At 45.4% G+C, this 25,783-nt stretch overlaps 1 protein-coding gene across 1 annotated transcript in view; it reads right to left on the bottom strand.

Moving 5' to 3' along the window:
- The window catches only part of AIFM1 (apoptosis inducing factor mitochondria associated 1), a 37,527-nt gene that overhangs the window by 10,884 nt on the left and 860 nt on the right, over positions 1-25,783 (bottom strand). Inside the window, exons 2-14 of the mRNA XM_073639662.1 lie at positions 23,558-23,694; positions 13,889-13,967; positions 11,703-11,729; positions 11,571-11,600; positions 11,366-11,487; positions 11,155-11,285; positions 10,982-11,072; positions 9,960-10,044; positions 8,588-8,664; positions 8,409-8,517; positions 8,202-8,309; positions 8,014-8,102; positions 1,185-1,325 (exon numbers count right to left, since the gene is read on the bottom strand). Of these exons, the coding sequence (XP_073495763.1) occupies positions 1,185-1,325; positions 8,014-8,102; positions 8,202-8,309; positions 8,409-8,517; positions 8,588-8,664; positions 9,960-10,044; positions 10,982-11,072; positions 11,155-11,285; positions 11,366-11,487; positions 11,571-11,600; positions 11,703-11,729; positions 13,889-13,967; positions 23,558-23,694 (1,226 nt within the window). The remainder of the gene's footprint in view (positions 1-1,184; positions 1,326-8,013; positions 8,103-8,201; positions 8,310-8,408; positions 8,518-8,587; positions 8,665-9,959; positions 10,045-10,981; positions 11,073-11,154; positions 11,286-11,365; positions 11,488-11,570; positions 11,601-11,702; positions 11,730-13,888; positions 13,968-23,557; positions 23,695-25,783) is intronic.

The raw sequence follows: 25,783 nt of genomic DNA, 5'->3' as shown, positions 1-25,783 counted from the left end.
TACTTACCGGTAACGGGATTTTACAGAGCCCATGACAGCACCCTATTGATTCCCTCCCCTTTATCACTTATGGTGTGCACTTCTTAGGGTGTTTTATTAAGAAATGTTTAGGTGGTAGTTATGTACTAACCTATTTTTCGGAGGCCCTCTCATGCTCTGAAACAAAAACTGATGCGGAGGAGAGGTACCGCCTTTTTATTCAGTAGGTTCCTGTCCTTGGTGGGCGGATGCCCTCTCTCAGGTGGTGCTGTCATGGGCTCTGTAAAATCCCGTTACCGGTAAGTAACTAGGATCTTTTATATGTATTCGCCAAGAAAAAAACACAATGAAAATTAGGCCTCTCGTATCATGAAAAAAAGTTTTAAAAAAATATATGAATATCCAAAATGAGAAAATACTTTACTGCTCTTTGAACTGCATGGAAGAAAACACCCGAATAATGTGCCTGGTCTACCGATACCTGCTGGGACGCCCCCCATCCCGGCATCAGACCTGACATCTCCTGCCGGCCTCACCTCTCCATGCAGAAGTCAGCACAGCTGGGCTGACCTTTTTAAATAGTAATAGATCTGTCTAAATATGTGTTTTTAAATAATAAAAATACAATATTTAATTTTAATACAAAGAATAAAATAATCAAAAATATTATTTGTATTAACTAATTTTTAATAAAAAATATTTTTGATTGTTATATTTTTGTATGAAAATGAAATAAAATATTTTAATAAAATATGTTTATTAATTTTAATAAACTATTTTTAATCATGTTTATTAATAAAATTATATTATTGTTAATCATAGTATAATATAATATTAAATAAACATCTGAATAAATAACATTAATTTTATTATTTTCAATAAACTTTTTTTTTTATTGATCTTAATACAAATAATTGTAATAAAAATTATTAATAATATTAATAAATAATCATAATAATGCACTGGACCTTGTCTTGAACACTTCCAAATAAATCAAAATTTCTATAAATGGAAAAGATGAGGAATATCCTGAAGTAGGCTAAGAAACTAAAAACCTTTTTCGGTCATATCATTAATTTGTGGGGAAAATAAAAAAATAAAAAAAATAAATAAATAAAAAAAAAAAAATCACATAATGGAGAAAACCACTAGCCTAAATGCTTTTCACATTTATAAAACGATCGTCACACAAAACTGGAACTCACCACCCACACATTGTTGCGGGCCTGCAGTTCCGCATTAACCCTGTACCCTCCGAGATCCCCATCCAGCTCCAGACCGGCGGATTTTGCCAGTTCCGTGTTCGGTTCCAGACCAACCGCTGCCACAATGTGATCTGTTTCTAACTGGGGAGGAGAGAAAAACTTCATGAATCTGATAAAGTCTATAAAAGTGTTATTATATTGTGTATATATCTATATAAATAAAGGGGTGTCTCGTTCCGGTAATGGCGATACGTGCACTATGCTTTACACATGATGTAGGATATGTGGAACAATTCTATTTCTTGTGGTCCAATAATCTATAAATCTACACTTCTATTATATTATATCAATTGACAAACTACATATTGAATAAATCAGTTTCAAATAATTTCGGGGGAAGAGTCGGCGACATGCATCACTCCTGGTGTTGTGAAACTACAACTCCAACCATGCCTGCTGCTGTGGAGCGCTGGGAGTTGTATTTCACACCAGCTGGATTCTGACAGTTGCGGACCCACTTTAGGGACTGATCACATGTTTTTGTCAATATATTTACCATAGTCGTCAGAAACAGCCCCCGGCTGATGTATATTACATGGAGACTGGGGAGAAGATTATACACTGCTATCAGTCACACAAAGACTTTCAGGGTTATAACATTTATACCATGTTGTAGAAGGGCTGAAACAGTGGCCCACGGGCCACACCGTGCCCTCCCCGGCCCACTGTCCATCCGCTGCCGCCCGCAGTCACATTGGTGGAGGATGAGGCCACCGGCTCCATCTTCCACCAATCAGCGGGTGAGACAACAGACATGAAGTCATTTCACTGCACATCTGCTGAGACTCACAGGAGACAGGAGCAGAGCGCCGGGGAACAGGAGCGAGGCGAGTATGTGGTGTTTTTTTTCCTTCAAGTGTATGGGATATTTGTATGTATCTAGGGGCCTACGCGGGGGCCCACGCCGCACCTAGGGGCCTACGCGGGGGCCCACGCCGCACCTAGGGGCCTACGCGGGGGCCCACGCCGCACCTAGGGGCCTACGCGGGGGCTCACGCCGCACCTAGGGGAACTACGCGGGGGCTCACGCCGCACCTAGGGGCCCAAGCGGGGGCTCACGCCGCACCTAGGGGCCCAAGCGGGGGCTCACGCCGCACCTAGGGGCCCAAGCGGGGGCTCACGCCGCACCTAGGGGCCCAAGCGGGGGCTCACGCCGCACCTAGGGGCCCAAGCGGGGGCTCACGCCGCACCTAGGGGCCCACGCGGGGGATCACGCCGCACCTAGGGGCCCACGCGGGGGATCACGCCGCACCTAGGGGCCTACGCGGGGGATCACGCTGCACCTAGGGGCCTACGCGGGGGATCACGCCGCATAATATAGTGAGCTACGTGGGGTCTCATACTGTATATAGGGGGATGTCAGCATACTTAATTCTGCTCAATATTAAGTAATACAATTAATATAAAATTATAATTAAGTTAATCTTAATATTGAGCAGAATTAATTTCAGCCTATTGGTTCGGCCTCCACAACAGTCACAATCTCTCATGTGGTCATGTGGCCCACTCGGGAAAATTAATTGCCCACCCCTGGTCTAATCCATACTTTTTTGTAGTATACTGACATATACCAGCCACAGAGATGCCAGAAGGACAGGCTTTTGGCCTCTGTTCGGCTTTTGTAACCCTAGGGACGGGTTTTGAGCGTTAAGTCAAAAGCTAGACAGTGTCAGCTGGTGTGGTTTTTTTTGCTCCTTTTTTATTTTTATATATTTTCACTTATTATGACAGCGGTTATTATATTACATGAGTGTCAATATTTTACATATCTGGACTAACATTAGGTCCTCATAACGGGTGTACGAGATGCAGGGCTGTCAGTGTCCTTCCTTGGGTCTGGGGCTGTTGAATCATAAATAAAACGCCAGTTGACAAGGCGGTGCCCAGTGCCCGCTGATCGTCCCTGCTTCATTGATAGGAACTTTTGTATTTAAAGACTTACAAACTTTTGTGCAGCCTTCGCTTAAAAGAGACTAATTATTGTTATTTTTTTTCAGAAAATTTATTTTTAATGAAACGGCAAAAAGAAAGCATCACCAGACAGTGATGACACTAACAGATATTGTAAAGGTAATTTTGTCTCACAGGCCCAACTAGTAAGATTGAGATACATTCTTAAAGGGGTATTCCCATCTTTAAGATACTTTCCCAATATGTAGTAGGTGTAATAATAATAAACAATAATATTAGCAAATACCTCCAATTAGAAATGTAGCATAGTATTTTTGATTCGCTATGTCTCTTTCCTCATGTGCAGGCATTACAGGACCTTAGGTTTCTATGGTTACATCCACTGATAAAGTGACAGTTAACTAGTGCTAGTAACCATGGATACCTAAGGTCCTGTATTGTCTGCACATGAGGTAAGTGGTATAGCGAATCAAAAATACTATACTACATTTCTAATTGGAGGCATTTGCTAATATTATTATTATTATTATTCCTACTACATATTGGGATAGGATCTTGGAGATGAGCATATCCCTTTACAGCCCATGACGTATTAATACGCGTCAGTGCCCTGGGCTTTAAGAGCCTGACCTGTATTAGTACGTCATCGCGATCACGCGCGCACACAGGCTGTGCGGGCGCGATCGCCGCCGGGTGTCAGCTGAGACAATGTGCAGGGAGCGGTCCCGCACACCGCTCCCGGCACATTAACCCCCGCAATGCTGCGATCGAAGTCGATCGCAACATTGCGGTGACAAGGGGAGGTGATCGGTATACTCACCACCTCTTCCGGCCTCCAGCGCTGTCTGCCGCGGCTTCCCGGGTGTTGCCATGACGACCCGATGTCGTCATGACGACAACATCCGGGTCACCAGGCAGCAGGAACATTGTTTTGTCATGCGCAGTGCACGACCACACAATGTGATCACTGTGCGGCGCCGACTGCCTGCATAGCACAGGGATGGTGCACCATCCCTATGCTGTGCAGGCGATCAGAATAAAAAAGTTAAAGTCCCAGAGTGGGACAAAGTAAAAAAGTAAAAAAAACTCCCAGAAAGTGAAAAAAAAAAAAAAAAATAAAAAAAATAATCCACCAAAAATAAAAATATAATGTACCCATCAATAAATATTATTATGAAAAAAAAGCAAACAATAAAAGTACACATATTTGGTATCGCCGCATCCAGAACGACCTGACCTATAAAACGGTCCCACTAGTTAACCCCTTCAGTGAACACTGTAAAAAAAAAAAAAAAAAAAAGCAAAAAACAATGCTTTATCATCATACCGCCAAACAAAAAATGGAATAACACGCGATCAAAAAGACGAATATAAATAAAAATGGTACCGCTGAAAACGTCATTTTGTCCCACAAAAAACAAGCCGCCATACAGCTCCATCATTCAAATAATCAAAAAGTTATAGCTCTCAGAATAAAGCAATGCAAAAAAATAATTTTTTCTATAAAATAGCTTTTATTGTGTAAAAGCGCCAAAACATAGAAAAACTATATAAATGTGGTACCGCTGTAAACGTACTGACCCGAAGAATAAAGCTACCTCATCAATTTTACCACATGTGGAACAGAATAAAAAAAAAAAAACAATTCCTGAATTGTTGGTTTTTGTTTATTCTGCCTCCCAAAAATCGGAATAGAAAGAGATAAAAAAAATGTCACATGCCTGAAAATTGCACCAATAACAACGTCAACTCATCCCGCAAAAAACAAGCCGTCACATGACTGTCTGCCAAAATATGGAAAAATTATAGCTCTCAAAATATGGCGATGCAAAAACTAGATTTTACAAAAAATGCGTCTTTTAGTGTGTGACAGCTGTCAATCATAAAAACCCCATATGATTCTGGTATCGCTGTAGTCGCACCGACCCGAAGAATAAAGTCGTCTAATCACTTATACCGCACGAGGAACGGCGTAAAAAATAAACTCTCGGGTTAGGGTTGGGCTAGGGCTGGGGTTGGGATTTTTTTCAAAAGTAAGAAAAAAAGATGACGATATGGCGACTAGTGTTGAGCGCAAGTGCTCGCTACTTGAGTTTGCATCGGGTGCTCGGGTATGCATTGAGTATTGTGGGTATTTGAGTGACATGCTCGAGTCTCCGCCCCATATGCTTCGCGGCCAAAAAAACTTTGCGGGGATTGCCTGCCATGCACGAGCGATCCCTGCATGTTTTTTTTTGGGTGTCTAATAACCGTGAAACTTGCGGGTGGGGACTCGAGCATGTCACTCGAGCAGACGCAGTACATGGTGCATACCTGAGTACCCGATGCAAACTCAAATAGCGAGCACTTGCGCTCAAGACTAATGACAACTTATTCAATATGATGACCTAATGTTATCAAATTCTCTGTCGTACCTCTGGGTTCAAAATGTTCACTATACCCCTTGATAAAATCCTTGAGGGGTCTAGTTTCCAAAATGGGGTCACTTGTGGGGGGTTTCCAATGTTTAGGCACACAGGGGCTCTCCAAACGCGACATGGTGTCCGCTAACAAATTGAATGGAAAATCGGCTCAAATTGTTAGCGGACACCATGTCGTGTTTGGAGAGCCCCTGTGTGCCTAAACATTGGAGCTCCCCCACAAGTGACCCCATTTTGGAAACTAGACCCCCCAAGGCACCTATCTAGATGCATAGTGAGCACTTGGAACCCCCAGGTGCTTCACAAATTGATTCGTAAAAATGAAAAACTGGAAAAAAAAAAAATGTTTTAATTTTTACGGATTAATTTGTGAAGCACCTGGGGGTTCAAAATGCTCACCACCCATCTAGATAAGTTCCCAGGGGGGTCTACTTTCCAAAATGGGGTAACTTGTGGGGGGTTTCCACTGTTTAGGCACATCAGGGGCTCTCCAAACGCAACATGGCGTCCGCTAATTATTCAAGCAAATTTTACAATCGAAAATTCAAATGGCGCTCCTTCCCTTCCAAGCTCTGCCGTGCGCCCAAACAGTGGTTTTTCCCCACATATGGGGTATCTGCGTGCCCAGGAGAAATTGCACAACAAATTTTGGGGTCTATTTTTTCCTGTTACCCCTGCGAAAATAAAAAAAATTGGGTCTAAAGTAACATTTTTGTGAAAAAAGTTAAATGTTCATTTTTTTCTTCCACATTCCAAAAGTTCCTGTGAAGCACCTGAAGGGTTAATAAACGTTTTGAATGCGGTTTTGAGCACCTTGAGGGGTGCAGTTTTTAGAATGGTGTCACTTTTGGGTATTTTCTGTCATAAAGACCTCTCAAAGTGACTTCAAATGTGATGTGGTCCCTAGAAAAATGTTTTTGTAAATTTTGTTGGAAAAATGAGAAATCGCTGGTCAACTTTTAACCCTTATAGCTCCCTAACAAAAAAAATGTTGGTTTCAAAATTGTGCTGATGTAAAGTAGACATGTGGGAAATGTTATTTATTAACTATTTTGTGTGACATATCTCTCTGATTTAAGGGCGTAAAAATTCAAATTTTGAAAATTGTAAAATTTTCGCCAAATTTCCGTTTTTTTCACAAATAAACGCATGTGATATCGAAGAAATTTTACCACAATCATGAAGTACAATATGTCACGAAAAAGCAATCTCAGAATCAGCGGGATCCGTTGAAGCGTTCCAGAGTAATTACCTCATAAAGTGACAGTGGTCAGAATTGTAAAAATTGGCCCGGTCATTAACGTGCAAACCACCCTCGGGGGTTAAGGAACATAGTTATACAGTTCAAAGGAGGGAGAGCAACTAAGAAAAAGTTGAGGGTGGGAGAAAAGAAGAGTGGTGTGAACTACAGGATTATCATGAATAAATGTTTCTAGGCGCGCTCATTTACCGATAATTGTAAACAGACTGCTGATAGCATGGTGAACGAGCAGAAGGTACGTTTATTGTGTGAAGGGATCTACTAGTTTGCAGCACAATAGATCACTGTTTTCGGCAGCACATCATCCTGTGTAAACACGTCGTGCTTCCGAGAACAATGTCAGACAGTTCAGTGCACACCTGAAGCCGGGGCTTCCTGAGAAGCAACTGCTGATCGACAGTGGTTCGACACTGTAAACCCGATTACTGTAAACCGGCCCTAAATGCTGACGGAAGGGGAGAAGATACGACATTCAGGAAGGCTGATCAGATTGGGCGAGCGCCCGGATTTTAAGAAGATATTCTGTTTTGTATCCTTCCAGCCGCTCTAGTCTTTCGAGTTCTATGGAAAAGGCGCGTTATGCTATAAAAGAATTCCTTGGGAAGGTATATAGGGACCATCAGGATATACAGAAGACGTGGGAGGTTGAACGTTTTATCTGAGCATTTAAAGGAGACATCTGCTGTAATAGTCAATAGATAAGAGTCAGAAGACGAGGAGAAGGGCCGCTGCTTCTAAGAACAGACAATTAACTGTCAAATGCATTTTGAATCAGTGCCAAAAAACAAAGGTGGTATTTTGATGGTTTGGCAAAGTACATGGTAAGGATTAGTTGGGTGGCGTTATGTCCACCTTCTCTTCGGGCACAATCCCCACTTGCTCGGGGCCTATGAGTTTAGGCAAGAGTCCATTGACTCTGGAAGCTTCTTCGCCCACCATTCTAGGTCAGCATTTGATAGGAATATTGGTCTGACGTTCACACAGTGAATGGCGTCCTACCATGTGCAGAAGTGTGACAGGCGAGCAATAGTTACAGATTTACAAGACTTCTTAAGTGAATTATATTGTAGATCATCTTCAATATAAGCAACACCAACATGAAGCTGGGGTAACAAAAAAATAAATAAATAAAATGAAAACATTTTAAAACCTGATACTTAACCGTGTGTTACATTACCTGTCTTCCATCCTTTAGGGAAATATGAAGCTTCCCACTTTTGTAGCTGACAGACTTGACGACAGCATCAGATATTACATTAACGCCCTCTAGACAGGACATGAAAGACAAAAAGAGACAAGATAGAGAAAAGTACAATGTGTAATAAACGGCCCACTAGACCTATAGGACAAAGATGCCAAACCCACCTCTGGTCACTTTATCCGTAGTCCAGTGACTTAGATACTCGGGGAGAACCTTCCCCATATTTCCACTTTCAGGAAACATCTGGATAACTTCAAGATTTGACCTCTGTGCTGTTAAAAAATGTTTTACAAGATATCCAATATCTTAAAGTCATACTTTCATCTGAAAAGTCTGCAAGAAAAAAAATGTAAAAAAAAGTTAAAACTTACCTCTTCTTCCCAGGGCACAAGCCAATTCACTTCCAAGGAATCCACCACCTATGATGGTAATGGAGCCCACCGAGGAGGAGAGGCGCTCCAGGGAGCGGAAGTCAGATACCTATAGAAACACGTTTCTCAGAAAATGGTAGAAACTAGCAGGAAAGAAGCCTTCCATGTGAGGAGCATACCCGTCTGAACAGTGTGGTCCTCTTCTTCACCTCCTCACTAGCCCGCTCTATGGCAGGAAGGTTACGAGGCGTTCCTCCTGGAAGGGGAAAAGAGAAGGACAATGGGGGAGATTTATCAAGCTAAATGTGCCAAAAAAAACCCTGTCCTTCATGATTTGCACCATGTGGTAGAGACAATCTGCGGTTTAGCTGAGACATAGGTAGGCACCCTTTGAAAATGGGTGCAGGTAGGCTACAAACTGTTGTGACAATGTATGAGATCCGTCCTGGCTACTAATGCTGGATCTCATCTTTACAACCAGCCTGAGATGTGTCAGCAGCGCTCACGCCAAAATGCAATTCCAACAGGACGATCTCAAGTCAGAGCCGCAATCCAGGTCTTGTTTGAAAGTCCAGATTCCCCTCTCTAAGCCTTTCACAAGGGATGGTTTCATTTTTTGGTCAACATAGTTGAACCAGGGCTTGTTTATTGCAGGACGTGCCGTAGTTTTGAAAGACAAAATTCACGTTACCCCAAGTTGTGCTAAAAGCCAAGAAAAAAAAAATCCAAGTTTGGTACAATGGAGAAAATAATTCACTTGCACCATTCTTTGGGTTTCATTATATTTCGGCCATTGTTGCAGTACAAAACTAGATCCTGGCATCACAACGCTTATTTTAGTTTTGCCATAATCCATCTGATCAAAGTTTCAGAACTTTGTAAAACAGAAAAATTTGCTTCTCGTCACCATTTTCTGAGGTCCTGACATTGAGCTGCGGTTAGGGCTTTTTTTTTGTGCGGTGAGCTGTTTTTATTGATAATTTTCATTTTTATAGCTTATTATTCTATTTTTTGAAGGAAAGTGCAGTGAAAGAAATACAACAATTCTGGGTTTATTTTTTCTTTATCCCACTTATTTTAGGTTTTCATAGACATGGCTATACCAATACGTATATACTTTTAAATTGGAAAAAAGTGAATGAATCAAACTTTTTATTTAATTTATTAAAATTTCACATATTTTTTATTCTCAGTAGAGGACTTGGACCTGCTGTCAGGTTGCAGCATCCTACAGTGATTAGTAGTAATAACAATCTCCTATGAAGCACAGACGCTGACTGCTTCATGGAATTACAGAGATGGCAGCCCATCAGCACATTACGACTGCACTGCAGAAGGGACAATGAGCGCCACAATGGTTACATATCGCTGGTTGTGACCCAGTCACCCTTGCCATAATAAAAATATGACAGATATCTATCATATTTTTATCAGCACGTTTCAATGCATGGAGTATCATGTCCTTATTTTCTAAACTGACAACCTCTTTTCTTGTAATGAAGCATTAAAAAAACTAAAATTCTTCTCGGAGATGAGCTCCATAAACATTACCTGTAGCGATCAAGCACTTTTCATATGAGATTTGGGTTCCGTCATTCAGTTTCACCTTGTTCTCCCGGACATCTAGGTGAACTACCTACACAGCAAAAATCAAAGGAAACACAAATCTTCTTTAATTGCAATGCAATTAATTTCACATACAGTCATGGCCAAAGGGTCAGCACCCTTCAAATGGTTAGAGAAAATGAAGTATTTTTCCCAAAAAATTATTGGGCAGCACGGTAGCTCAGTGCTTGGCACTATATGGTCAATCAGTGAATGTGAATAGCGGTACCAGAGCGCCAATAACAGGGCAAAAATATTAAAAGGACTGATTTATTAATACACACAACGCGTTTCGGTGGACACGGCCACCTTGATGAAGGAACCTTGAGATTGTTGATATTATTCAAACACTTTTGGTTCGTAAGTCCTCAGACAGTTCTCTTCTCCTCTTTCTGTTCTCCATGCTTAGTGTGGCGCACACACAGACACACAATGCAAAGATTGAGGCAACATATCCCTTTTTTATCTGGTTTCAGGTGGGATTTGATTTTCTTATTGCACACACCAGTTACTTGCCACAGGTGAGTGTGAACAAGCATCACATGCTTGAAATAAAGTTATTTATTCACAATTTTGGAAAGGTGCCAACAATTTTGTCAGGACCATTTTTGGGGTTGTGTGTGAAATGATGTCCAATTTTTTTCTGTTTTCTTGTGTTGTTCCAATACACACAAAGGAAAAGAAAAACAAGCGTAATTGCAATAATTTTTTGGGAGGAACACTTTATTTTCAGGAACAATTTCAAGGGTACCAACACTTTCGGCCATGACTGTATTCTTGATTATCACCCATTTAAGGATAAAAAAAGACCCTCAAAAACGTCAAGAAGTGAACAGCGGGGATAACCTAGAAGAGTATCACTTTTGTTTATTTTTCTATCCGTTAAAATAAAGTTTAACACACCTTTAATATAACCAAGTTGATTATTAGTATTTTTGCATTCTTTTCCAAAAAGATATTGATCTTACCTTTTTCCCAGTAACAACTGAAACCCCTCCATGCTCCGCAGACATCAATTCCTCTGGAGCCACGTAGAAGGACGGTGGCTGGAAAAAGATACTGAGCAGAAGATAGAAATCCTTTAGTGCTGTACGATCTCACACATTTATCCTATATACATAAGCTCTATTATTCCTCTTACCTCCTTTCTTTGCCGTTCCACTGCTTAAAGCGCAGAGTTTCTGTAACATCGGGGTCATCTGAAAACCAGAGTTCTTTGGAAAGAGGAGGTCGCATGTAAGGAGGGTCTAACTCATCTGACACAATCAGAACCTAAAATATATAATCATTTAATAATAAAATTGCACAGACCATAATCCAGAAGCCATTCCCCCTTTACCACGCTCGCTCACCTTTGCCCCGGGATCTCTAGCACGTATGGATCTCGCTGCAGCAAATGAAGCCGTACCTCCACCAATAAGAAGGAATGGTACATGGCTCGGTAAAACAGCAGCGGGTAGACCTTTTTGCGTTTCTTAAAATAAAAAAATACACAAAATGTAGAAAAGACAAATAAAATGCAACACCCAAAACAATTGCTGTATCCCAATTTCTTACCTTGTTTATCCTTAACTTGTTTGGATTCCACTTGTGGAGCAAAAGAAAATAATTAAACTCATAAGTTATCATTGACAAAAAGACAGAAAAAGTCAAACAAATATAAATGTAATGTAGGCACAAATTACTCACCGGTGCTCCCTGAGCTATCCGGATTCTCTGCAGGAAAAATAAGACAAGCAACAGTGACAACGGATATACCACATCATACGGGTGAAGGGCTGGTGCTCGCTTAAGCATCTCTAGCATTTCAGCAGGCTCTGCCATTAATGTCTGACTGGTGAGGGCATCATAGGTGGGATGAAAATAGAGGAAATATTGCATCTGCAGGAAATGAGGTAAGTATATTAAAACATTATTTTATTAGCAACATAGTAAAAAAATAAAAAATAAAATCAAAACAAAACAAAATGGACACGGATCTACGCGTTTCGAGCATAACCACTCTTACTCCTCACTAAGCTGTTATGCTCGAAACGCGTAGACCAGTGTCCTTTTATTTTCTTTGTTTTGATTTTTAATTTTTCTTTTACTATGTTGCTAATAAAGTAAGTATATTAAATGCTATTTTATTTCCTGCGGATGCTGGATTTTTCTATTTTGCTGCTATATTTACACCCTGAAGTCTGTATGGAGCCTCCATGCACCGCACCTCGATTCAAGGCGTTTTTCAACAGTTGGTGAGCCGATATACAACTTTTCTATTTTTTATCATAGGTGGGATGTTCATTTGGAGAATATGGGTGCCATGGTCCCAGATTGCTGCATAGCAGGTTGTCAATCAACGTAGTCATTACAGCGGCACTCACAGGACGCATTGCCCCAATGACTGGAAGTGCGCAGCTGCAGGGAGGATATAAGCTCCTTTTCTCCCAGTAGCCGCTGCTCCAATAAGGCAGGCAGGTTTTTAACACCATTTTCCTGCAGATTAAACCTGTACCAGCAGGTGACTGGCATTTCTGGACATTACTGGTTGCCTTGAAGCCTTTTGGTTTATTTTACCACGGTCAGTCAGCTCTTTGTAAAAACATTATTGAGGCTGAAGAAGCCCTTTATAGATTAAATGGGTTGTCCGCTCCACTTATATTGATGAGCCATCATTAGGATAAGATGTCACTGTAAGGCCTAATTCACAAGTCAGGGATTTTCTTCTACGCTAAAAAGGGTCTGAGCTTCATCAGTGTTTTCGCTCAGTGTCATCAGAGTTTGGTCGAGGCTTCATCAGTTTTTGTCATAAGTAAATAATCAAGATTTCTCAACCATCTCATATCAGTCTGTGTAAAACAGACTGCACACGGATGGCACTCAAGTGCTGTCCAATTTTCTCATGGACCCATAGACTTGGATTGGCGAGACCGATCGAGACTCAGATCAAAATCGGACATGTCTCTAGGTCCATAAAAAGGCAAGGACATGTGAACAGCCCCATAGAGCTCATACATAGTATAGTCTATCAGTGGAAAACACGGACAGAACTTGTACAAGAAAAACTGACGTGTGAATGAGCCCTAAGACTGGTGGGGACGTGACACCAGGTCATCCCACCGATTAGATGTCATCAAGGCCGTATGTTAATGCTCCAGCTCCGTACAACGTTGCGGCGGCTGCTGGGGACTGAGGACAAGTTCCTAGTGAAGAAAACAGGAGTGGATTTTCAGATCTGGGAGCCGCCAATAAACAGTGTACGAAGCTGTGGAGGAGTGCACGGCTTATATCCGGCCCTGATAACAATGGATCAGTAGGTTAACTGGTATCAGATCCCCCACCAATCTCCTAGTGATGACCGAGCCCAAGGAGGTGGTAACAACTGATCACAGGGGTGCCGAGAGTTAGACCTCCATCGATCCTACATATATGGCCAACTCTTAACATCAACAATGTTAAAGTAATCTACAACACTTAAAGGGATTGTCCAGGATTGGGGTTAATTTCTGAAGTCACACTACGTGACTGCAGACTTGTAAATCCTAACAGCACGTACACTGCACACTGTCAGGATTCTCTGGTGCCGATGCCAGGAGTGGGCAGTCATGTGACGTCAAATATGTAATTTGCATACATGCAGTCACGTGCCAACTAGACATGCGTGGCCTCATTCAATTAAGTGAGGCAGAACACGTCTAGTCAGAATGTGGCCGGTATGCAAACCGCATACTTGCATTCACATGACCGCCCGCTCCTGGAGAATCCTCACAGCGCGCACATTATGTGCTGTATTTTCAATTCTGCAGTCACATAGCATAACATAGTGACTGCAGACTTGAGCCCCCAAGCATGGACAACCCCTTTAAATAAATTTGAAGGTGAGGCCTACTAACCTATGTTCTCTCTAATGGTCTTGATAGTTGAGATCCTCTCATTAAACCGTGATTTATCTCTGTGTAACGTTCTGTATACCTGGAGCAGAAAGATGTAACTTAAACTACAGAGAAAATTGTATACAAAACCCAATTTATAAGACATAGGACACTGTACAAGCCCTAACGTTTTGGTTCTTGAAAGTTATACGTGGATTTCGGTGACTACAAATTCATTTATATTGAAATCGGGCATGTACTACTGATTAGCAGTAAAATAACAAGCATGTTGGGGTAAGGACATAAGACCAGAAATGGAAGGAAAGGATAAGGAATTAAAAAATACATAAATTACATTGGAAATAGTGGTTGTGTGTGTGTGTGGGGGGGGGGGGGGACGTCCTGTGGGATTGTGGTGCATCGTGTCCGGACCCCAGGATGCCTAAGATTCATGTACCTGAGGGTAACTGTAAAGGGTCTTACTATGTCAGTGTCCGCTTTCATTAAGTATAAGGATTATTAGTTCATACTTGGAAAGTCGTGCCGTCTCACTGCTATATATTCCAGCACTACACCTTTGTATTTTTTACTTTGTGGTTGTATATATTTCCGCCCATTGCAACAAGTCAGCAGTCAATGTATTCAGCAGCTCACAATATCCTGCACTGCAGGTTATACTCTTAGGATCTATACTGTGTAAGGTGGAGATCTTCAGTCCATGCTATTAGAACCATTAATGGTTTAAAGGGGTTGTCCATTACTAGGATAGGTCAATGGAAAAGTAGTGGATGACCTCTTTAAGGCTACGTTCCCACTAGGAGTTTGTGATGTAGCAGACTTTCTACATCTATTAGGTAAATTAGATTACTTGTGATTTTTCATTGCATTTTTGTTATATGTGTTTTTACTGCGTTTTTTTCACGCCGCTGTTTTTCTCTTGTTTTATATAAAGAGGGATTTTGGTACTCACCGTAAAATCTCTTTCTTGGAGCCTTCATTGGGGGACACAGGACAATGGACCATGGGGTGTATGCTGTTGTCGCTAGGAGGTCGACATTAGGCAAAAAAAGAAAATAGCTCCTCCTCGGCAGTATACACCCGCCTACAGGCACCAAGCTCACCAGTTAGTGGCTAAAGCAGTAGGAGGAACACAAAATAATTAGCTATGCAATGCCCAACGGGGCACAACCATGAAAACTAAATTAGATGCCCAACAGGGCCAACTGGACATATGCCCAAAATCAGGGAGGGTGCTGTGTCCCCCAATGAAGGCTCCAAGAAAGATTTTACGATGAGTACCAAAAATCCCTCTTTCTTTATCGCTTCATTGGGGGACACAGGACAATGGGACGTCCAAAAGCAGTCCCTAGGGTAGGAGAACAAGATAGCCACAGATTAGGTCAGACTGCTGGCAACCGCCGCCTGCAGATCCTTCCGTCCAAGACTGGCATCAGCCGAGGAATAAGTGTGGACTTTGTAAAACCTTGAAAAGGTGTGGAGTGAAGACCAGGTTGCGGCCTTACAGATCTGAGAAGCTGAAGCCTGATGGCGAACAGCCCAAGAGGCCCCCACCGCCCGGGTGGAGTGAGCCCTTACCCCCGGAGGGGGAGGTTTGTCAGAGATGCGATATGCCTCCAAAATGGTCGAATGTATCCAACGGGCGATGGCTGACTTGAAGCAGGAAGGCCCCTGCGACGCCCTTCAGGGATGACAAACAGGGCGTCCGAACGTCGGAGGGAGGCCGTTCTAGAGAGGTACACATGTAAGGATCTGACCAGATCCAGTTTGTGCAGGGATTTCTCCCATGGGTGCACTGGGGCTGGACAGAAGGAAGGCAAAACAATGTCCTCATTGATGTGGAAAGAGGAGACTACTTTCGGCAAAAAGGAAGGCACAGGCCTGAGCACTACCTTGTCTTCATGGAAGACCAGAAAGGGTGACCGACATGAGGGGCTGCGAGCTCTGCGAGATAAAATAGAGGTAACGGCCACCAGAAAAGCCACCTTCCAGGAGAGAAGAGAGGCTGAGATGTCCTGAATGGGTTCAAACGGGGGCTGTTGGAGGACGCTTAGGACCATATTAAGGTTCCATGGATCCATTGGGGGGCGATAAGGCGGCGCCAGGTGAGCCACCCCTTGTAGAAATGTCTTGACCTGAGGACGGGAAGCCAAGTTACGTTGGAATAGAATGGACAAGGCCGAAACTTGGCCTTTGAGAGTGCTTAGAGAGAGTCCCGCTTCCAGACCAGACTGAAGAAAGGCCAAAATGACCGGTAACGAAAAGGACATGGGAGCTAGCAGATCTTTCTCGCAGTGACGAAAAAAGGCTCTCCGGGTTCTGTGGTATATGCGCGAGGTTGCAGGTTTTCTGGCACTAATTAGGGTCTGGATGACATTGTCTGCAAAACCCGCCTTCCTCAAGACTGCGGCCTCAACGGCCATGCCATTAAATTCAGAGAACGAGAACTCTGATGAATAATAGGCTCCTGAGAGAGGAGGTCCGGACGGTCTGGTAGTCTCCAGGGGGAGTCGACAAGCAGGTTTACTAGATCTGCGTACCAGACTCGTCTGGGCCAATCCGGGGCTACTAGAATTACCGGTACTCCTTCTGTCTTGATGTTTTTGACGACTCGAGGGATCAATGGTAGAGGGGGAAGAAGATATGGCAGCTGGAACTGAGACCATGATATGACCAGCGCGTCTTGAGCGATTGCAAGGGGATCGCGGGACCGGACTACAAAGGATGGAACATTGTGGTTTAACCGAGATGCCATGAGGTCGACGTCCGGAGTGCCCCATCGTAAGCAAATCTGATGGAAAACCTCGGGATGGAGAGCCCATTCTCCTGAGGCAAGGCCCTGCCGACTGAGGAAGTCGGCCGCCCAATTGTTGATCCCCGGAATGTGGACTGCTGAGATTGCCGGAACTGTGTTCTCGGCCTAAACTAGAACTCTTGCCACCTCTTTCAAGACGGACTTGCTGCGCGTTCCTCCCTGTTTATGTACGCCACAGCCGTGGCGTTGTCCGATTTTACGCGGACCGGGAACGCTGCAAGAATATCCTGCCAGTGACGCAACGCCAGGTAAATTGCCCTTATCTCCAATATATTGATCGGTAGGGAGACTTCGTGGGGACTCCAACGGCCCTGCACCGTGTGGTGAAGGAAGACTGCCCCCCAACCGATGAGGCTGGCATCGGTCGTGACCACTTGCCAGCGAAGCGGTAGGAATGACCTCCCGGGTCTGAAGGAAGAAGGGCGAGTCCACCATATTAATGACCTTCTCACATGAAGAGGTAACCTGATGCATCGATCTAGAGACGACGGGTTCTTGTCCCATGCCGACAGAAGGGCCAGTTGAAGAGGCCGGGTATGGAACTGGGCAAACGGCACTGCTTACATAGCTGCCACCATTTTTCCCAAGACACTCATGCACAGGCGAAGACTGTGTGGACTTGAGTCGGAGAGAAGGTCAATGCCCTGACGGAGAGAGTTTTTCTTTTCCCTCGGGAGAAGGACCCGGGCATGGGTTGTGTCGAACTGCATCCTTAGAAAGATTACGCGTTGAGATGGGACCAGGGAGGATTTGTCTGTGTTGATCAGCCAGCCTAACCGAAAAAGCGTGTTCAGGGTGATCTGGAGACTGTTGAGACAGTCCCTGAACGTGGGACCCTTGATCAACAGGTCGTCGAGGTAGGGGATAATTACAATCCCCCTGGCTCGTAGAATGGCCATGACCGTCGCCATTACCTTTGTGCAAACCCTCGGGGTGGAGGCAAGCCCGAAGGGGAGAGAAGTGAACTGGTACTGTGCGTTCTGGAAGGCAAATCGAAGGAACTTCTGATGTGGTGCGCAGATTGGGATAAGAAGATACGCATCCTGAATGTCCACTGAACATAGATATTCCCTGGCTTCCATCGAGGCGATTACCGACCTGAGGGACTCCATTCTGAAGTGCCGTACGCATACCTGTCGGTTTAGTTGTTTGAGGTCTTGGATCGGACGTAGTGAGCCGTCCTTTTTTGAAACAACGAAAAGATTGGAGTAAAAAACGGAAAACCTTTCCTGAAGGGGGACTGGAACTATGACTCCTGAGCGCAGAAGGGAGGCAATGGCCTAAAGGAAACAGGGAAGCAGAGATGGATGCGGGGGGCGGGACCTGAGAAATCGTGTTCCTGGCATGGCGTTGAACTCGATCACAATCTCCTTGACCCAGGCATCCTCTATTGCCAAGACCCAAGGGTCTCGGAACAGAAGTAGACGGCCGCCCACCCTGGGAGAAATCCCAGGTGGGAGTGACCTGTCATGCTGAGGAAAATCTGTTGGATCGTGATCGGGATCCAGAGGGCTTAGAAGAGCGACCCTTTGCGCGCCAGGTGGGAGTGGGCCTAAAGGTAGGCTTACGTCTCTCTTACTGTGCTGGGGTACGGTCCTGTTGAGAGGAGGGTCCCAGTTGAGCTAACTGACGAAAGGACCGGAACTGAAGGGAACGTCTCCTAGGAAAGGGGCGATTAGGTCTCGGCTGGGGAAGGGAGGTGCTCTTGCCCCCAGTGGCATCAGAGATGATCTAGTCTAACTTAGACCCAAACAGCCTGGAGCCCTGAAAAAGGAGATTTGTTAGTGATTTTTTGGAGGCCGGGTCGGCGTTCCAAGCCTTCAGCCAAAGAATTCTACGTATGGCGATGATATTGCTGGAGATGCGGGCTGAACAGGTAGCGGCGTCAAGGGACACAGTGAGCAGATATTTCCCTGTGTGGGCGATCTGATCCGCTAGGTCAGCCAGATCGTCCGGGGAAGCCCCCGTTAGGATGCCCTGCCTAAGCTGTTTGGCCCTTGCGGAGACTGCCTTTGATACCCAAGTTGAGGCGAAGGAAGGACACAGGGAGGTGCCAGCAGCCTCGAAAGCTGACTTAGCCAAGGCCTCAACCTGTCTATCCGTAGTGTCCTTGAGGGAGGAACCGTCTGGAAGAGACAGCACTGTCTAAGCCGAGAGACGAGAGGATCCACAGAAGGGGACTCCGTCCATTTGCTGACGAGGTCGTGGTTAAAGGGGTATAGCATGTCTAACTGTTTATTTCCAGTGAAGCGCTTTTCTGGAAGCTCCCACTGTTTCTGAAAGACACCATCAAATTCTGAATGGTCAGAAAAGGTGCGCGCCGGGCGCTTAATTCTCTTGAAGGAAACTGAGTAGTCCTGAGAAGGGCTCTCGTCCTCTTTAACATGCAGGGTCTGATTGACGGCCGATATAAGGCTGTCAACCATGTCCTGGACTCTAGAATATTGGTCCGTGTCGGATCCAGAGTCAGAATCTGATGCAGTGTCTGATCCCGGAGCGACCTCTGGGGAAGAGGTGTGAGATGCAGGGAGTAATTTGGAGTCTGGAGAGCTGGAAAATGAACTCGTGTGAGTCCGTTTCTGAGAACGTGCCCTCGGTCTGCCCTTAAGAGGAGGGGGCACGGGTGCCTGCGAATAGTCCGTGGGAACGTTCGGAGCACGGGTGGCCGTGGATAGCATGGGCAAGCGTTCTAGGACCTGCACCAGAGATTGAGATACCTTGGTGAGGTCAGAGACAGACTGGGACATCGCAACAGCCCACTCTGGAGGAGGGAGAGTTACTTCGTCTTGGGCGGCAGGGGGGTCTTGGGGTGCCAGCATGGTGGGAGGCCTGCAGGTCGAGCAGAAAGCCGTTGTCAGACCCGCGGGCCACTTAGTGTGTGAGCGGGACGGACAGAAAGCTCCCTGGGTTTGGGCATATGTGCCTAACCAGGAATACTGCAGAGGAGGGAGCCCGTGAACAGGAAAGGAGTGTGTAGGTGCCAGGGCAGGGCCTACCCGGTCTGGAATATCCACGGTCCCGTATCCCCCGTCGGAAAGTCCGGAGCTGCGGAGACAGGAGCAGGGCTGCGGTGATGAGGCAGTCAGATAGAGTGATGCTGCCGGAGCCAGAACAGAGAGCAGCGTAGAGGGGCGGAGCAGGAGCAGAGCGTGCTGCCCTGAGCAACCTAGGGGAGCCGAGGCTCTGATAGGCAGAAGGAAAGGGGGCAGGCTTAAGACCCCAGCCGCTGATAGGTCCCCGGGAGAACAGTGGGTGTGGCGGAAGCGTCACATTGCGCCTCGGTCCTGATTGGCCGATTGCCGGAGGGGGCGTATACCCGTCGGTAAGGGGAACGCCCCACCCGAGACACCCCCCGACGGAGAAAGCGCGGGCAGATTTGCCGCGCAAAAAGGAAAAAGTATGGGGGGGTTGTGGGGGGACGCTATGCTGAGGGGGACGCCATGCTGCGGGAGATGCCATAAAGATGCGAGGAGAGGGGGTGTGACCAGGGAAGCACTGCTGTAAGTGAGCGTCGGTGGAGAGGTGATGCCCCCATTAATAATCCACGGGATTTACAGGACCCGCTGGCAGGCAGCTCTGTGTCATATCCAGTGTTCTGAGGGACCTGGGGGGCTGCTGTTGTAAGGCAGGAGGAGTGGGAGGGATTACCTGTTTGAGGTCCCGATACCTCGTCTTCCTCTCCCCTTCTGAGGATGGTCACAGGAGGTCCTCCGTGGATAGGGGGGGATCCTGGCTCTTCCTCCTTCCCGCACTGACCTATACTGGACAGTGCAGGAGACGGTGTCGACCCCAGAATCTGGGGGAAGGTCACCGCAGTGACCACCGTCTCCCTCCCAGGCCGCTCCGAGGAGGGGGCTGGGGTGGGGAATAGGCAAGGACTGGCCACCGGGAATCACCCTGAGACACCTGGGGGTGACAGGGGATAGGTCCGGCCCAGCGGGTCCGAGAGTGGGCGATGTGGGGAATGCCACACTGCTCTCTCGGTCGCTTGAGAATGGGGATAACAGGGGACGCAGTGTTCCCTGTTCACCCTGAAGAGCTGTATCTGAAAAATAAAGAACAAAGATTAATAAAACAAAACAGGGTTAGATCAGTAGGATCCAGGTCTACCACCTACAGACACTAAGCTTAAACTGGTGAGCTTGGTGCCTGTAGGCGGGTGCATACTGCGGAGGAGGAGCCATTTTCTTTTTTTGCCTAGTGTCAACCTCCTAGCGACAGCAGCATACACCCATGGTCCTGTGTCCCCCGATGAAGCGATAAAGAAATATGTTAAGATGGGAAAACCCCTTCAAATGGTGTCTTGCTGCCGTTACTCAGGTTACCCTACATTAGATGGTGTTGGTAGTTTGTGCATTTAATGTGCCCATAATAACTTATTGGAAGGGCCGCAGATACAGGTGCTTCTCACTAAATTAGAATATCATCAAAAAGTTAATTTATTTCAGTTCTTCAATACAAAAAAGTGAAACTCATATTATATAGAGTCATTACACACAGAGGGATCTATTATATAGAGTCATTACACACAGAGGGATCTATTATATAGAGTCATTACACACAGAGGGATCTATTATATAGAGTCATTACACACAGAGGGATCTATTATATGGAGTCATTACACACAGAGGGATCTATTATATAGAGTCATTACACACAGAGGGATCTATTATATAGAGTCATTACACACAGAGGGATCTATTATATAGAGCCATTACACACAGAGGGATCTATTATATAGAGCCATTACACACAGAGGGATCTATTATATAGAGTCATTACACACAGAGGGATCTATTATATAGAGTCATTACACACAGAGGGATCTATTATATAGAGTCATTACACACAGAGGGATCTATTATATAGAGTCATTACACACAGAGGGATCTATTATATAGAGTCATTACACACAGAGGGATCTATTATATAGAGTCATTACACACAGAGGGATCTATTTCACGTGTTTATTTCTGTTAATGTTGATGATTATGGCTTACAGCCAATGAAAACACAAAAGTCATTATCTCAGTAAATTAGAATACTTTATAACAACAGCTTGAAAAATGTTTTTAAAATCCGAAATGTCCTCCTGAAATGTACGTTCAGTAAATGCCCTCAATACTTGGTCGGCTCCTTTTGCATCAATTACAGAATCAATGCGGCAATGTGGCATGGAGGGATCAGCCTGTGGCATGGAGGCGATCAGCCTGTGGCACTGCTGAGGGTTCATGGAAGCCCAGGTGGCTTTGATGGCAGCCTTCAGCTCGTCTGCATTGTTGGGTCTGGGGTCTCTCATCTTCCTCTTGACAATACCCTATAGATTCTCTATAATAGATTCTCTATGGGGTTAAGGTCAGGCGAGTTTGCTGCCAATCAAGCACAGTGATACTGTTGTGTGTAAACCGGGTATTGGTACTTTTGGCAGTGTGGACAGGGGCCAAGTCCTGCTGGAGAATGACATTTCCATCTCCATAAAGCTTGTCGGCAGAGGGAAGCATGAAGGGCTGTAAAATGTCCTGGTAGACGGCTGCGCTGACTTTGGTCTTGATAAAACACAGTGGACCTCCACCAGCAGATGACATGGCTCCCCAAACCATCACTGATTGTGGAGACTTCACACTAGACCTCCAGCAGCTTGGATTGTGGCCTCTCCACTCTTCCTCCAGACTCTGGGACCTTGTGGAGTGTGTCAGTGACTGCCTTCTGGACATCTTTCAAGTCAGCAGTCTTCTCCATGATTGTGGAGCCTACTGAAACAGACTAAGGGACCTTTTTAAACGCTTTGGAAGCATTTGCAGGTGTTTTATGTTAAGTATTCTAATTTACTGAGATAATGACTTTTGTGGTTTCATTGGCTGTAAGCCATAATCATCAACATTAACAGAAATAAACACTTGAAATAGATCACTCTGTGTGTAATGACTCTATATAATAGATCCCTCTGTGTGTAATGACTCTATATAATAGATCGCTCTGTGTGTAATGACTCTATATAATAGATCGCTCTGTCTGTAATGACTCTATATAATAGATCGCTCTGTCTGTAATGACTCTATATAATGGATCCCTCTGTGTGTAATGACTCTACATAATAGATCCCTCTGTGTGTAATGACTCTATATAATAGATCACTCTGTGTGTAATGACTCTATATAATAGATCCCTCTGTGTGTAATGACTCTATATAATATATGAGTTTCACTTTTTGTATTGAAGAACGGAAATAAACTAACTTTTTGATGATATTCTAATTTACTGAGATGCACCAGTAATTGGTCATCTGGTGCTGTTGTACTGCAATGTCCTTTAATGCAGTCTAGTCTATACATGGCTCTGAAAACTGTACAGAACAGCACTGACCATGTACGTCCTTTAGTGCCGTCCTTCTTTTTTTGCTATAGCCAGCTGCCCAAGCCCCTAAACTGCCACCGTGGCTGTAAGCACAGCCTTGTGGGTGCAAGTGATAGGATTTGCAAGAGTGACGTCACCGCGGGCTCCCTGATAAGCTGTCGCGTGATCTTCTGACTCATGTGCAGTGAAGCAGGGGAGTACGCACCGGCCCATGGAGTGAGCAGTGTTGTGGATCTCGGCCAGCCCCGAGACTTACAGGGAGCCGGCAGGGTCATTGCTCTGACAAATCATGTCACTCACGCCCATAGGAGTGCTGCTTGAGTGGATTAGTCTGGGGAAATCCTCGCCGCCCTGACTAGTCATCCACAGATTCACATAGGTTTAAAGTTAATTTTGTAGGGGCTTGTGGGAATGTAGGAGTCTGATACAGACAAGTTGGGAGTGCAGGAGGCGAGGGCAGACGGCACGCTATCAGTCCAGGTATCCACCATTGTCAGACTTACATATATTCCACCTCCTACTGTCGCCACTGCCACAAGTATTCCATAAGCAGCTCCTCCGGGGGACGGGACGTTGGAGAGGCTCCCGGAGTTTCTTAATCCCTGATTATAAGGTGAGGTAAAGCGCTGTAACAAGCAGTCTGTAATGAGAGGAGACGAGTGAGAGCGCGCAGACCGGCAGCGAAGCGCCGAACATTTACCGACCAAACAAGCCGGATTGTCTGCAGGCTGGGCGCACTACGTACATTTAGATTCCCTTAAAGGGGCTCTCCAGGACTGTATACTTTTTTTAAAATTTTATTTATTATTATTATTATTATTATTATTATTATGTGCCTAAGAACTAACAGGCAGACAGTGGTCACTGACCTGCCTGATGCCGATCTCTGCTGGCACAGACCTGCCGGCAATTCAGAGGCTTCTCCTCCTCTTTGCTCTGTTGACAGAGAGTGACTGCCCACATCCTGCTGACTGACAGCCGGCTCCCCACTGCCTAACTGCAGGGAGCCGGCTAGTAATCAGCATGTCGTCAGCAGTCACACCCTGACAATAGAGCAGCCCAGGAGAGGAAGAGCTGCTCTGCTGACACTGAGCAGCTGGATCACCGGCAGGAGCAATCGGGTAGAACAAGCAGGTTGTTTTATCGATTATTAGCTACCTGCCTATTAGTTCTTAGGTCCATAGGATAAAAAATATAATCGTCCTGGACAACTCCTTTAACCAAAAGCCAAAGCTGTGCCCAAGGGCAGAGGCTCTCTGCATTATATTGGAGAGGAGCTGCACAAACAGCTGAATGTAGGGTGCATCCAATATCCGGAGCATTATACAGTACACAAAGAAGAAGCCAAAGTGCTCGGTAGATGAGCAGGGCCCCCGGGAGCCCGGCACCCACTGATGTACTGTGGACGGCCTATGATAAGGCATGTTAAAGGGGTAGGCCGGTCCAAACCGATAAGTCTGCAGTCCTTCTGTGTGTCAGTGTGACTGCAGACTTATGAATCCCTCCAGCGGACGCACTGGGCGCTGCGGGGATTCACCGGTTTCTGACCCAGGACTGGAGGGTATGTATGAGTTACACCCCCCCCCCAGCCAGTGGGGGCAGCCTCGCTCTCCAAACACTTGTATAAAGCCAGGCCACATCCTCTAGTCGGACTCGCCCACTGCACGGTCGCGTCATTAGATGGGGTGCGGCCTCACTCAATACAAGTAGAGACCACTTCAGCCCGGGGGCATGTATAACTCGTACATACCCTCCGTTACCGGGTCTGAAACCGACGAATCCCTGCACTGCACAGTGCATCCGCTGGGGGGGGGGATTCATGAGTCTGCAGTCACACAGTGTAACACACAGAGCGACTTGTACCCTTTAAGATGGCCACAGCATGGAATACTGGCTGCACAGCTTAGTAAAACATAGTTTTTAATTCCTCCTCATTGTTGCGAGGATTTTAGCTTGTAAAGTTTAGGTTATAATTTATGATAAGTCCAGAGATTTTTCCCTTGGGGCGTGTACTTCTTCCCGTGTTTGACCTTGACCAATCATAAGCAGAAAGCATCACACCGGTGGGAAAAAGAACACGCCCCCACAATGGCTTAGAACAGGCTTTCTCCTGTGTGAGGCATGTAATGACCGTCTGCTCTCCTCACTGGTCACACTGCAGAGCTGTGTGTGACTACCTGTGCTGGGGGTGGAGGAGAAATTACAAACACTTTTCATCTCAGGTCAGTGTGTGGGATACATTTGAGCTGACAGCACTGTAAGAGGACAGCTGAAGATCAGCTGTACTGCCCCTCCCCCCACACTGACTGCTGGGAGCTGAAAGTTGAAGAAGTGTTGGTAATCACACTCAGCTCTGCTGCACTCCCAGCACTTTGTACTCACACTCATCTCTGCAGTGAGATCAGGGCTGTCTGTCATTACATGTCTCACACTGAGAAACCTGTTCTAGGTTATTCTGGGGGCGTGTTCTTATGTCCCCGTGTGCTGCTGCCTGCTTATGATTGGTCAGCATCATACAGGAGGAAGAAGTCCACGCCCCCGGAGACAAGTCTCTGGTAACGCCCCACTGAACCAGAACAAATGATAAGCTGTACATTACAAGCCAACATCTCGGCAACAGGGAGGAGGGGGGTGGGAGGATTCAAAAATCAAAACTACGTTTTATTCAGCTCTGCAGCCACTATTCCGTGACGTGGCCAGTTTACCGCGCTCACACTGGATATAGACCC

This window comes from Phyllobates terribilis, unplaced genomic scaffold (assembly GCF_046119375.1).
Source record: "Phyllobates terribilis strain yellow unplaced genomic scaffold, ASM4611937v1 Scaffold_7__3_contigs__length_470593459, whole genome shotgun sequence".
Taxonomy (NCBI): Eukaryota; Metazoa; Chordata; class Amphibia; order Anura; family Dendrobatidae; genus Phyllobates; species Phyllobates terribilis.
This window is presented reverse-complemented; position numbering and strand designations above follow the sequence as displayed.